Source organism: Choloepus didactylus, chromosome 23 (genome assembly GCF_015220235.1).
Source record: "Choloepus didactylus isolate mChoDid1 chromosome 23, mChoDid1.pri, whole genome shotgun sequence".
Classification (NCBI taxonomy): domain Eukaryota; kingdom Metazoa; phylum Chordata; class Mammalia; order Pilosa; family Megalonychidae; genus Choloepus; species Choloepus didactylus.
This window is the reverse complement of record NC_051329.1, coordinates 11,802,730-11,817,026: the sequence shown is the minus strand read 5'-3', so window position 1 is coordinate 11,817,026 and position 14,297 is coordinate 11,802,730. Positions and strand designations below refer to the sequence as shown.

At 40.3% G+C, this 14,297-nt stretch overlaps 1 protein-coding gene across 5 annotated transcripts in view; it reads right to left on the bottom strand.

Annotated features, from left to right (window-relative positions):
* Positions 1 to 311: 311 nt before the first annotated feature.
* TRAFD1 (TRAF-type zinc finger domain containing 1) overlaps positions 312 to 14,297 on the bottom strand; it is a 39,690-nt gene continuing 25,704 nt past the window's right edge. For 4 of the 5 annotated variants that reach the window (XM_037816636.1, XM_037816635.1, XM_037816639.1 and 1 more), the window contains 5 exons: positions 5,328 to 5,404; positions 3,831 to 4,064; positions 2,720 to 2,840; positions 1,684 to 2,023; positions 1,332 to 1,530 (listed from right to left, as the gene is read on the bottom strand). In XM_037816636.1, coding sequence (XP_037672564.1) covers positions 1,386 to 1,530; positions 1,684 to 2,023; positions 2,720 to 2,840; positions 3,831 to 4,064; positions 5,328 to 5,404 — 917 coding nt within the window. In that variant the 3' untranslated portion in view covers positions 1,332 to 1,385. Of the gene's footprint in view, positions 1,220 to 1,331; positions 1,531 to 1,683; positions 2,024 to 2,719; positions 2,841 to 3,830; positions 4,065 to 5,327; positions 5,405 to 14,297 lie in introns of those variants that run through there. The other variant, XM_037816638.1, reaches the window with a different exon arrangement.

Sequence of the window (14,297 nt, the reverse complement as noted above, 5' to 3'; positions counted from 1 at the left end):
TCTGCTAAGATGGAGGCTTTTGAGGAATCTGCCTTTATTCTGTCAGTGGTCTCTGCCCCTCAAATCATTACCAGAGCTGCAGCAAACCTGCCATTCTCCTTAAAAGTCCAACTGAAGAGAAGAGAAACTACATCCTGAAGGTCTGGCAGCCTCTTGAGGAGGAGCTCATGTTGGGTCTGCTAGGGTTACAAGAAGCACAAAGAAAGCCCTGTGCTGCTAACCTCTGACAGCACCCCAGGACTAACTCCAGCCCACTCTGGCCTCCCTAAAGTCTCCACAGAGCACACAGGAGAAGGAACCAAAAGACTCAGTTGAACTCCAAGTACAAACTTTATTTCTATTACAAAGAAGTTAGTAATAGTAGTAAAATAAAAAGAGGGGAAAGGTCTTTGACACTTGGTTTTCAGAGCAAGCCATAGAGCTGAGGTCCTGGTCCTGATCAGGGCAGAACCCAGCATGGCCCTGGTAGGGAGAGGAAGCCCAGCCCCCAGCCTTCCCCATTAGAGGGCAGTGAAGACAAAGGAGCTGTGCTCCCCACCAGGAATACAAAGCAGTGATGCCAATGCCAAGGAAGCAGCTTAAAACAAAACCCCTAATCCGCTCACCCCAGCTCAACTCATGTCCAAAAGCATTATTACTAATAGATATTGCAGCTGGCCTGAACACTTTGCTAGAACAGCTCCCAACAGGCCAGAGACCCAAGTTCTAGAGTGGGGAAGGGCAGCATAGGGGAAAGGTTACCCAAAAGCCCTCAAATTCTGGCCCCGCAGAGAAGAGAATCACTTCACTGGTAGGTACCAGATTTTCAGAACCCTCCCCTCCTTCCACCAGCCCCACACAGCACCAAGAAGCAGTGGTGACAGTATGTCAAAAGATGGAGTCCTGGTGGGCCAAGAGGACTTAACTTGTACTTCTCTGCCACCAAAAGGCTGTTACACCTGAAACATATCTCTCAACAGCCTCCCCACTTAACTCTCCTTCAAATCCCCAAACTCCCACAGCACAATCTCAAAAGACACAAAATGGCCATAACCTAGAAAAAGTTAAAATCCATAAAATCTCCCCTGCCCAAAGAGCCAGAGAGGCGGGGCCTGCACTGCAGCAAGTGCAGCTGTGCGTAGAAGATAGGAACCAGTGTAAAGGTTTTCAGGACACACTGTTCCTACTCCTCTTCCTCCTTCTCCACAGCCCCAGCTCCCTGCTGCTTGGAGGCTTTTGCCTGTTGAACAAAAGAACACAAAGAAGTTTTACATAGAAGTGAAAGAGTAGTACTCCTACCTTTAGAAAAAATGTCAAGCTTCTATAGAAACAAACTCTTCAAAAGCCAAAAGAACAGTCCAAAGTCCTTTAATCAAAATCAGCCTGATCCCCAGCTCTTTCTGACTTCAGAAGCCACACAAGCCCCACCCACTTCTGGGCCTTGAGTCCTGAGGATTGTGGGCTGGGTCCCCAGGTACCTTTGCAGTTCTGTTGCGATAGCTGGCAGCTGTGGGGGTGACCCGGGAGTTCCTGCCACCTTCACTCCTACCACTGAAAGAAAAAGATTGCACACTAGTTCCTGAGATGTCTTCCCCTCCCCAGGGACCTCAGCCTAACCATAGACTGGGCCAAGGTGACTAGACCTTTTGCTCTGTGTTCTCCTAAGCTACTGCCAAGCTCCATCCACAGGCTCCTGATTCTTACCTAGCTCCATATCTCCCTGCAGGCCCACGGGGGAAAGATGGCACGAGGTTTTCTGGGTAGGTATTTCGTACGGGATGAGTCACTGAAATGTGCCCAGTGGCCATGGTCCCATTACGACTGTTTTGATTCCGCCCCCGAATATCCTGGCTGTCTGAGTTGTTGAGCTTCAGAACGCGAGAAGGGCTGGGTTGGCACCCAGGCCGGGGACCTGATGTAGATTTTGACAGTCGGTTATAGGTAGCTGTCATATTGGTTATAGGTCTGTTGGGGGAGAGATGGTAGGTGGGTCCTTTAGCTGTTTCCTGCTTAATGCCATCCAGGTAGCCAGAAGACAGGTCTCCTGAGAAGAGAAAATAATCAGAGCTTTAAGGGAAAAGCCTGTTCTTGCTATTAGTGCTGGATTCAGGGCAGGAACAAAAGGATTCTGGACAATCCAACAACTACCTCACTTCTAAAGGCTGCTGGAACCCAGCTCTCTAGGATAGAGCTGGGAACATTTTTGTCTACTGTGTAAACTTATTACCTGAGTTCTCAACTACAGCCACTTAACTATTTAAGACCCAAATTGGTAAGGAAACCTTGAAATATAATTTGTTTTGTAGTGATTAGATTTTAAAAAGATTACTTGACTAATCATGAAGCCCTTAAATAATAATAATGCTAATAAGACAAGTAAGTTTGAGTGCCCTAAGCATATATCAACTAAGAGCAGGGGTGACGAGCAGTCAGACTCATGTCTGCAAATTATCTCCAAATAATCCACCAAGTGCATACATAGGAGACCCACAGTTGGATAAGCACTGACTTCCAAGCTGCTCCCATGCGATCCCCATGGCCACTGCCCTATAAACCTAACACCTGAAATTACTCAGCCTAACAGGGACCACAGCTAATCATAGGCAAGTCTCCCAGGAGACCCCAGTGTGCTTGGCAACTGGGATTCAGGTAACCCCCATGTTAGGGCAGCAGATGAGAATTGATAAGTAGGCCTGAGCCAGCAGCGGACCTGTGGCCTTGGCTCAGCCCTGGCTAATACCCTGGTGTCTGACACGCCTCCTGGGCAGCTCTGGTGAGGTCTCTCGAGGTTGAGAATCCTGGCTAGGAAACCCCTCTATCACACGGTTGTTTGCTGTGGCTGAACGTTGGTCACACTGGTCCTAACAAGAAAAATCAGAATTAGAACCTCTGGATTAAGTCATTCCTGGAACAGGGAGTGGTGGATACAATGGAAGAAACTGTAGGTTGCACCTTTTCTGAAAGGGGGCTAGTATAACCAATGATAGAATGGTCCTGGAAACTAAGAGGAAGCACAAATCCAGAATGGATCAATCATTCCCAGAAACACCTAAGGCAGTGACAGAACACTTTCTAATTTGTGCAGGGCTGAGAGAAGAGAGGATCTTGGGAGACCACACAAGCATTTCTATATTGGACCACGGAGTATGCACATGGTTGCTTATTTCCTTTTCCTAGGAGACAAAAGTAGTTATTTATCTACTGCTTGATCCAAAAGCAGAAGTCTTTATTACAGAAATGAAATTTATAGTGTTCTAGGAACAGCTATGTGGCATCAACCAGAGAAATAACCCTGAGCATACCTGTAGAATTAGTTTCCCATAACAAACAATACTGGGCAGAAAATGTATCTGCCACTACCAGACTGGAATCCAAGACTGTAAAAGTCTAGTCCATCTCCCTCCTTTACAGATGTCCTTAGCGTGGGGACGGGCCTATCCAAGGTCAACCATAATGGTAAAGCCAGAAGTAGACTCCCAGGTCTCCTAGAATACATGTCTCAAAATGCCACCACCACAGGAAGAATCCATCTGGCCAAAACCAGAATGCATCAGAGACCTCAGGGAAATTCTCATCTAAACCCTTCTGCAAGTTCTCCATGCCTGCTTCAAATGGAGTCCTAGTTCCTTGGTCCTCAGCCTAGTAACATGACAGTTTCAGCTGTCAGGAAGCAAAGTATGAAGACCTGAGATTGTATATCTCAAGACAGTAAACTCATAAAAGAGGGCATGTCCAGAAACAAGTATATAGATTCCTGGTTAAAGGCTAAAGAAGTTTTCTCACTCTGAAAGCCTCAGCTTCACAGAGGATCAGTGTCAAATCATTTTGGCATGCTCTCCAGAGAATCTTACCTGGTGATGGAACAGCACCTCCTCTTCCAGTTGCACCCCACAGAATTCACAGGGGATGATGATGCTGCTGTCCTCCATGGGGGGTGAATTGGTCAGGCCTATCAAAGAGTCTAAGTGGTTATTTTCAGTCTGCTGCAGAACCTTCTGGAAGATGACATCAGGGTCCTCTACCCCTCTGGGCGAAGAGCTGCCCGTACTGAGCAAAGGTAAGGCACATGAAGGGTTACAGCTTGTCTGTCATTCACAAAGCAAAAAAAAAAAAAAAAAAAAAGCAGAGGTTAAGGAAAAAAACATATGCCTAAAACATTTTCTAGAACAAATTACAAAATTTAATAACATTTAACATTAGGGAGAGGAACTAAAAAGGATCAGGGGAACACAGTGGAAACACTCATTTTACTTTTATTCTAAATGTTTCTGTGCTATTTACATATTTGCTTACTTATTTTTTTTACGGTTATGTATTTTGTTTTTAAATTAAGTTTTGAAAAGATTCAACATTGTTTCCACAGCCATACAGTGAAAGAGAGGCCCCAAAATTCTTTACCTTGTCAACTGACTTTCTTATGCTGCTCGCAAACCAAAAACTAGATGTATTCGAATACTGTACTACTTCATTTTTGAGGGGTGGGGGTGGAGGGCAGTTTGTTCCACCATCCAGTGCACAGAAATTATTTCATAGAGTGGAAATGCCAGACTAGGCCAAACCAAATCAGAGAGACTGAGAACACTGAGGAAAAAAGTAGTTCCCTCCATCAGGTAATTATCAAACATATAAAGCTATTCTCTAATCATTCTTAAATGGCTCATTCAAAAAAACATACTGAGCACGTTTCACATACCAGGTATTGAGAAATTCAGAAACTAGAAAAACCCAGAACCTGTCCTCATGGAACTCAGAATATTGGTGCAGACCAACAAAGAATTAGTAGGCCACATCACAGGGTCATATGCCATAAGAGAAGTGGCATAGGGCTTTAGAGGAGCACACAGGTGGATCCTGACCCACCCTTCAGAGTATCCCTCAGGAAGTGTTTCCTTAAAGGCATGTCTGAACCAAGCCTAAGAAGTAAGGGGTCTGTGTTGTTAGGTATGCTGAGTAAGCAGAGGTGGAAAGCCACACACATTTCAGGTAGAGAAAACATCACAAAAGAGACCCCTGACCCTTCCAGGGAAGTGCAAGTACTCTAATATGGCTCCAGTAAATCAAAATGTGGCATGAGATGAGACCAGAGCACAAGATGGTCAGTGAAGAGATGCACACCAGTCACCATGGTATGTAGGGAGCGACTGCACCTGCTGGAATGAACACTACTTTTCCTGCAAGGGAAAAAGCCTGAGTTCTCACATCAATATGTCAGTCACTCCTGGTAAAAACACAGTGGCTACTCCTTCCACAAGCACTAAACAGTTTGCTCAACACCTCATGTGGCCTGAAACACCAGCTGTGGTCTCCACAAATTCCTAAGTAAAGCCCTCAAGTAAGTCACAACACACCTGATGGTCAATCAGCAGTTCCTCTGGGTAGAGCTCCTCACAAAATTCACAAGGCAACATGGTCTCCTCAGCTGCACCTAGGTATCAGGCCACACGGTCAGACTCAGAATTAATAAAACAAGTTTGATTTCAACCTTTTATTTTCCTTATAGGGTTTCATTTAAAGTTTGATTTCCTTTGACTTTACTTAGATATAGCAATTTATGGGGATATAAATCCTCAGAGGGTAAGCATCTAAGAGACAAACTGTTAGTAAAAATTTCCCACCACGGAACAAGATTTATTTGCCACCAATTTCCTGAGTAGTAGTAAAACAGTTTACCTGCTATTTTAATTAAGGAAGAGATTTATGTATATATAATAATCTTAGGCATAAGACTAAGAACATTCTATGCATTATTTTAATCCTCAGGAAAATGAGAACTGGTAAGTAGGCCTGAGCCAGTAGTGGACCTGAAGTAGATCCTACATTATCCTCATTCTACAGATGAAGAAACTGGCTCATCCATTACTGGCTGGCAAATATCCTGAAAAATCCTCCGAGTACAAAATACCAGAAATGGTTTGATTAAAAGTAAGTTCAATGAATGAATAAAAGACATTTTAAACTCAGGATTTCCAACACACAACACTCTCAATAAGACTGCTGAATAAATGGGAGAGGTTGAACAATGGAAGAGGTAACGAAACTCGCCTAGTTACTCTTTTGACTCTGCCTAGAAGATAAAAAAGTCTATTAAAAATCAGTAACTATAGCGTGGCCTTCACATGGACTTGAGGCTAGAATCCACATTTATGTTTTTATATTTTTTATATTTATATTTTTACATTAATTCATATTTACAGATTTTAAAAGCTCAAGCCAAATGTGTACTTTGCTTCCTACCAGAAGCATGCATAAATGCTCTCAGAGGAACATACAAGCAAACTTAATGCTAAAACACACCCACACACAACAGTAAGTCACCATGAGTATGAATCTGTAGGAACAACAAATAAAAAACAGGCTTCAGATATTGGTATTTTCAGACACAAAAGAAAAACAAGTTGGGTTTTTTTTTTAGTTTTTCTTAACAGACTTTTACAAAATAAGTATTTTTAATATGTTTACAGACATGTTAAAGAGGAAACTGAAATATGACTAAAGAATAAAAGAGTAAAAAAAAAAACAAAAACCACAAAAACAACAACAAAAAACAGGCAGACTAAAAAAAAAGAATCAAATAGAGCACCCAGAATGAAAAAATATGTAATAACTGCACTGAAAAACCTCAGTGGAGAAGTAAATAAGAAATTATAAATAGTTAAGGGGAAAATCAGTGAATTAGGAAATAGATAATAAATTACCCAGAATACAAAAGAGTGACAAAGAAATGGAAAATATGAGTGGAGGGACATGGAAGACAGAGTGAACTCTAACATATCTTAATAGTAATTCAAGGGAAAGAAAGAATAGAGAAAATAAAAGAGAGGCAACAACAACAACAAAATAATGGATGAGAATTTTCCATATTGATGAAAAATAGTGAATTTCTCAATCAGGAAGGCCAGCAAATTCAAAGAAATTCAAAACCAGACAAATCGTAAGGAAAATGAAAAACACCAAAGGCAAATAGAGGATCTCAAAAGCTGTCAGACAGAAAGCGCATATTATCTACAGAGAAAAAAAACACTAACAGCTAACTTCTCAACAGCCAAAAACAAAGGCCAAAATGCAGAGTATCATCTTCAAACACTAAGAGAGAGATAATCACTGGCAACCTAGAATTGCATGACCAGAGAAACTATAAAAATGAAGACAAAATAAAAATATTTGAAGAAAAATCAAAGTAGAAAATTTACAACCAACAGACCCTTTCAACAGAATTTCTAAGAATCTACTTCAAGAAGAAACAAAATGATATTTGAAGGAAGTTCTGAGAAGCAAGGAGGAATGGGTGCACAACGAAAATGGTAAACATAATATATACGATGATAAATACATAGAGTATATAAAATAAGAAATGTCTACATCATGGAGTTAAAAAGAAACAATAGAGAACTAAAACACGCATCAGTGGTATTAAAGTCTGAAAGGAATGATCGGAATTCCAAGGTTATTGTACTGATTGGGAGAAGCATAATGAGATTGATTAAATTCCGTCTTTTTTAAGTTAAATAAATATGTTAAATTTTCCAGAGCAACCTCTAAAAGAACAGAAACAGAGAATATAAATTCCAAACTAGTAGAGAGGAAAAAAGGGAATGAAATAAGCCAACAAACAAAAGTCAATCAATCTAGAAACTGACAAGAAAGGAGAAAGTAAAGGTAATTACCCTTAATCCACAGCCTTCACTTGTCATTACTGTGCTATTACAATTTTACCTTCAAGTCTGAAAGGTTGATCAGGAGATTCTCAAAGTAAAAAGATGCTGTTCAGAGTTTGGAAAAGGGTTTGTTTGGGACTAGGGCATTTACTTAAGGGAAGAAAGCAGCAACTATTAAACAAAAACAGAAAAGGGTCAAAAGAGAGAATGTGAGTATCAACTACCTATAAAGTACAGACAAGCTTAGAAGTTGAAAAGAATCCAAAGCCAAACATTAGGAAGCTTGCTTTGTTCCCCAAATTCAGGGACTCTCCCTAATAAAACCAACTTAAAAAAAACCACAGACACATTGTATTACACACTCACAACTTTTTATTTACAAGGGACATCTCTGGAGGACAGACTGCGTAAGGAACTACTGAAAGTGGTGACCTCTGGGAAGAACTAGGAGACTTATCAGGGGGTTGAAGGCTTACTTTTCCTTTTACATCCTTTTATACTGTATGAATTTTTTTTAATGATTTTCACCTTTTTTCAAAACAATTTTATTGATATAATTCTTCTAACATATAATTCACCCATTCGATGTGTATTCAGGCCCCACCCTGACCAAGATGGCAGAGTGAGATGCTCCAAAGCTCCATGCCCCCACAGAAGAAATGCCGAAACATCTTTCTCAAAGCTCCAGAAAACAGTTAAAGGGGTGCAGTAAGAGGCAAGCACTGAATCAAGAAAAAAGAAAACCTTGTGTTGCCCTTGCTGGTCCCTGCCCCACCCCCTCACGAGCTCCACAGGGACCTAGCCCACACTCTCACTGTGGGTCCCTGGTCCTGGTTCTAGAGAGGGCAGAGTAACCTTTGGGCATATACTAGGGTGTGCCCATCTGCGTCAATCTATCTGGGGTCCACAGCCTCACCATCTCAGAGCTTGACCTGCCCCTTCAAGCAGCTCACAAAACACTGTAGGAAAACAGTCAAATCACAATTGCCTGGGGCAAAGGAGTGTCAGCTGTGGACACACAGTGACGCACCCTGAAGCATGAGGAAACACTGTTTCCTAGGGGAATGAGGACATTGGTATCTGGGTAAATGGGGGAATTCTTAGCCCCATGCATGCATGACCAGGACCATCTGTATGTGCAGAAACGATCAGGGAGGACCCTATGCTTTTGCCTCAGGCTATTCTCTAAACTCATTATTAGGACTGCAAAGCCCTGAAGGCAAGCACTCATACAAACCCAATCCACCAAGACTGTGAAAGGTATTTTCTTTTTCCTTTTCTTTCTTTCTTTTCTGTTTTTTGATTTCTTTCTTTCTTTCTTTCTTTCTTTTTTTTGTTAGCTCTTGGAGGTCAAATAAATCTGTCATAACTAGTTGGATACAAGTTTAAAGAACAGACAACTCAGAGTCTAAATTCCAGAGACAACCTATTAAAACATCAAAAAGTCCAGGTTGCAGAAAAAGATAATTTATACAAAGAAAGATGAAGCTTTGGCCATGCAAAGGAGAAGGTTAAAGCATTAGAAACCATCAATGAGGAGGACCACACCTTGGACTTAACAGGCAAACACTTTTCTAAAAATGGTTCTAAATATGCTCAAAGAGCTAAAGTGAAACATGGACAAAGAACTAAAGAAAATCAGGAAAATGATAGATGAGCACAAAAAGAAAAGCAATAAAGAGATAAAGATCATGAAAAGAAACCAGAACTGAAGACCACAATAAAGAAATTAAAAATTACCAAGAGAAGTTCAGCAGCAGGTTGGAGCTGGAAGAAGAAAGGATCAGTGAATTTCAAGACAATTGCAATTCAGTCTGAGGAGCAGAAAGAAATATGTCTGAAGAAAAGTGAACAGAGTCTGAGAGACCTGTGGGACACAACCAAGTGTACCAATATATGGATTGTGGGCATCCCAGAAGGAGATGAGGGGAAGGGGCAGAGAGAATATTCAAAGAAATAATGGCTGAAAACTCCCCAAATTTAACAAAAGAAATGAATGTACTCATTTAAAAAGCTCAATGGACTCCAAACAGGATAAACCAAATAGATGGAGACCAAGAGATATTAAAATCAGACCGTCAAATGCCAGTAGTACAGAAAGAATCCTGAAAGCCACAGGAGAGAAGCAATGCATCACATACAGGAAAGCCTCAAAATTTTTTCATCAATTTTTCATCAATAGCCATGGAGGCTAGAAGGAAGTAGGATGACATATTTAGGATGCTGAAAGCAAAATATTACCAACCAAGAATTCTGTATCAGCAACACTGTCTTTCAAAAATGAGGGAGAAATTTAGTGGGCTGAGCCCTCGATCTGGGGGCCTTCCCCTGTGAGGCTAGTTGCTGCAAGGGAGAGGCTAAGCCCACTTATAATTGTGCCTAGGAGCCCTCCCCAGAGAGCCTCTTTGTTGCTCAGATGTGCCCCCCCCCCCCCCTCTAAGCTCACTCGGCAGTTGAACTCACTACCCTCCCCACTACGTGGGACGTGACTCCCAGGTGTGTGAATCCCCCTGGCAATGTGGGAAATGACTCCTGGAGATAAGCTTGCACCCAGAACTGTGGGACTAAGAGGATCTTCTTGACCAAAAGGGAGAAGAGAGATAAAGCAAAGTAGAATTCCAGTGGCTGAGAGATTACAAATGGAGTCGAGATCACTCTGGAGGGTATTCCTATGAGCTATATACCTATCACCTTTTAGACTTTAGTGTGTTGGAATGGCTAGAGGGAAATACCTGAAACTGTTGAACTGCAACCCAGTAGCTTTGATTCTTGAAGACGACTGAATAACTATATAGATTGCATAGTGTGACTGTGTAACTAAAAACCTTGTGGCTCGCACTCCCTTTATCCAGTGTATGGACAGATGAGTGGAAAAATGGGGACAAAAATTAAATGAAGAATAGGGTGGGATGGAGGGGATGGAAAGATTCAGGTGTTCTTTTTTGCTTTTATTTTTATTTTGGAGTAAGGAAAACGTTCAAAAATTGATTCTGGTGATGAAGCACACCTGTATGATGGTGCTGTGAATAACTGATTGTACACTGTGGAAGACTGTAGGGTGTGTGAATATATCTCAATTAAACTGTGTTTTAAAAAAACTAAATGAACAATGGGGGAGAAGGGGAATGGGATGTTTTGGTATTCTTTTTTCTTTTAATTTTCATTTTATTTTTTGGAGTAATGAAAATGTTCAAAGTTTGTGGCAATGAAAGCATAACTATATGATGAAACTGTGAACTGATTGTACACTTTGAATGACTGTATGTTATGTGATTATATCTCAATAAAATTGCATTTAAAAAAATGAGAGAGAGATTAAGACATTCCCAGATAAACAAAAGCTAAAGGAGTTTGCACTCCTAGACCAGTCCTGTGAAAGATGCTAAAGGCAGTTCTTCAGGCTGAAAGGATACTAGACAATAAATCTAAACCACATGAAGAAATAAAGAGATCTGATAAAGGTAACATGGATAAATATAAATGCCAATGCTACTGTATTTTTGGTCTGTACCCCAGTTTTTATTTCCTACAGATCTAAATGGCAAATGCATAAGAAGTAATGATAAAAATTAATGGTTTTGGACTCATAATGTATAAATATGTAATTTGTGACAGTATATACATAAAGGTGGAAGGACAGAAAAGTATAGGAACATACTTTGTATATGCTATTAAAGTTTACTTGACATCAAAACAATGAGACTGTTATCAATTCAAGATGTTAAGCATTTAATGAGTGTAAATTTTCTGTCTGGGATGTAATGGACGGTGGTGAGCATAGCACAATATTGAAAATGTTTATCCCACTGAATGGTACATATGGGAATGGTTGAGATGGGAACATTTATGTTGTATATAGATTCTCACAATTAAAAAACAAAGTAACTAAATATACAAAAACAGTTAAATGCAAAACAGGATCCTGGGCTGGATCTAATAATGGAGAAAAGGTTCAAAATGACATTACTGCCCACTTATATTCAGACACAGAGACCCAAGTCCACAGAGGCCCAGGGCAGAGCACAAGCCACAGAAGAGTGTGGAATACCAAAGGGCACCAAGGAGGCGCTCACAAAATGAAGGATTAGGGAGGAGCAAATGGTAAAATCTACTTCTTTCTTTCCCAAAAGCACAAAAGTACCCAGGCAGAAGCTGCCCCAAACATCTGTTTGAGAACATTTCAATGCCAGGTCACTGCAGGACAAAGGGGCTGAGAAAATGTGGGTAGAGACAGTCACTCCGGCCATGGGTACTGATGCCCATCCCCCACCCTTGAGGAAGCAACAGCAGGAAGCCTGATCCTTCCCTGGTGGGTAGCTACACAGGGGTGGTTGCGGAAGTCCTCTGCCCCAAGTACAGAGGGGGACAAAGCCCAACACTGAGCCAGATATTGGCCTGTGAAGTGAGATCCCCACAGTTCCAGTTTCTGCCTGGTCAGATGCTGACAGGTACCATGAGCCATGAGCTTCTGAGGATGAAAAAGGAACTGTAGAATGCCATCTGCTGGGCAAGCCAGAAAGTGCAGGGGGTAAAAGCAGGGCTTTTTGGAGCCTTTCCAGACCCTATCCCAGGCCCGTAGGAGTGGGTTTACACCCCCTGCATGGGTATACCCGGCCCTGTTTTGTATACTGATGACCCAATTGTCAAAGCAAGTGCCCTGACTACAAAAAAGACAGCCGACTCAATGGGAGAAAATATATGGAAACTACATATCTAATAAGGGTTTGATATCCAGAATATATAAAATCCTACTCAATAATAAAAAGACAAACAACCCAATTAAAAAACGGGCAAAAAACATGACTAGAAATTTTTCCAAAGAGGGCATACAAATGGCTAAAAAACACATGAAAAGATGCTCAGCTTCACTAGTTATCATGGAAATGCAAATCAAAACCTCAATGAGATATCATTTCATACCTACTAGATTGGCCACTATTAAACAAACAGCAAATTACAAGTGTTAGAGAGGATGTGGAGAAATTGGAACACTTATTCAATGCTGGTGAACTGTAAAAGTATATAGCCACTGTGGAGGATGGTTTGGCAATTCCTGAGGATGCTAAGTATGGAGTTGCCTTATGACCTAGTATTCCTGATACTTGATATACCCAAGAAAATCTGAAACCAGGGATATGAACAGACGTCTGCACAATGATGTTCATAGTGGCATTATTCATAGTTGCCAAAAGATGGAAACAATCCAAGTGTCCATCAACCAATGAATGGATAAACAAAATGTGGTATATACATATGATGGAATATTATTCAGCAATAAGGAATGAAGTCCTGAAGCATAATAGGGGGGATATGGGGTATGAGATGTTTTGGGTTTTCTTTCCTATTTTTATTTTTCTGGAGTAATGAAAATGTTCTAAAATTGATCATGGTGATGAATGCCCAACTATGTGATGATATTGTGAGTCATTGATGATGAATTGTATGGTATGTGAACTCAGTCAAATTTATTTTTAAAAAATAACATTACTGAGTCATATGAAAAAGATTGAAACATAGACTATAAGCTTCATAACAATGTAAATTTCTTGAACATGGTAACTGTACTTAAGGTGATCACATAAATAAATACCCTTATTCTTAGGAAATGTACACTAAAGTACTGTGTCCAAGGGGCATGATGTATACAACCAACTCTCAAATGTTTAGAAAAGAGATAGATAAAAAGATAGATGGATTGATAGATGGATGGAAAATGTAGCAAAATGTTAAAATTGGTGGATCTTAGTTCTTGACATTGGGGTGAGGGGATAGGAGGGCATATGCTAAAGTGCTCTGTATGGGTTTTGTACTATTTGCACAACTCTCCTCTAAATTTGAAATTATTTCAAAATAAAAAGTTTAAGGAATGGGAAAAAAGTGTACCCACTGCTTCGGTTACATATGTATAAATTGCCTCTTTTTAGAAACCCTATACAATATAAAAAAACATTACTTTTTAGGAAGAATATACGGCCTAGAACAGTGCTTTTTCAACCTGTGGGGACATAGCTTCCTAAGGAGCACAGAATCATTTTATGCATATTTTCAGTACAAAATTCACATTAACCACTGTGTAGAGAAGACTGTAGAAACAAAATATTTCAAATACATTTACTAGTATTCAAATTAATATAACTTGTTATTATTTTAAAAATACAATTCTTTTTAAAGGAAAAAATTGTCATCACCTATCCAAGTTTTATTAACAGTCTACTATTGTCTCCTCTAACCAGCCACGTAAGACTCAGCCTGTACCCACCATTGTGGAACTGAGAAATCTTGACCAAAAGCGGGAAGAGAGATGAAACAAGTTTCAGTGGCTGAGAGATTTCAAATGGAGTCAAGAGGTCATTCTGGAGCATATTCTTATATGCTACATAGATATCCCTTTGTAGTTTTTAGTGTGTTGGAATGGCTAGAGAGAAATATCTGAAGCTGTCGAACTGCAACCCAGTGGCCTTCATTCTTGAAGACTATTGTATAACTATGTAGATTACATGGTGTGAATATGTCGATTGTAAAAACCATCCACTGTATGGACAGATGAATAGAAAAATGAAGACAAAAATTAAATGAAAAACAGGATGGAATGTTTTAGGTGTTCTTTTTAACTTTTATTTTTATTTTTTTTTCTTTGGAGTAAGGAAAATGTTCAAAAATTGA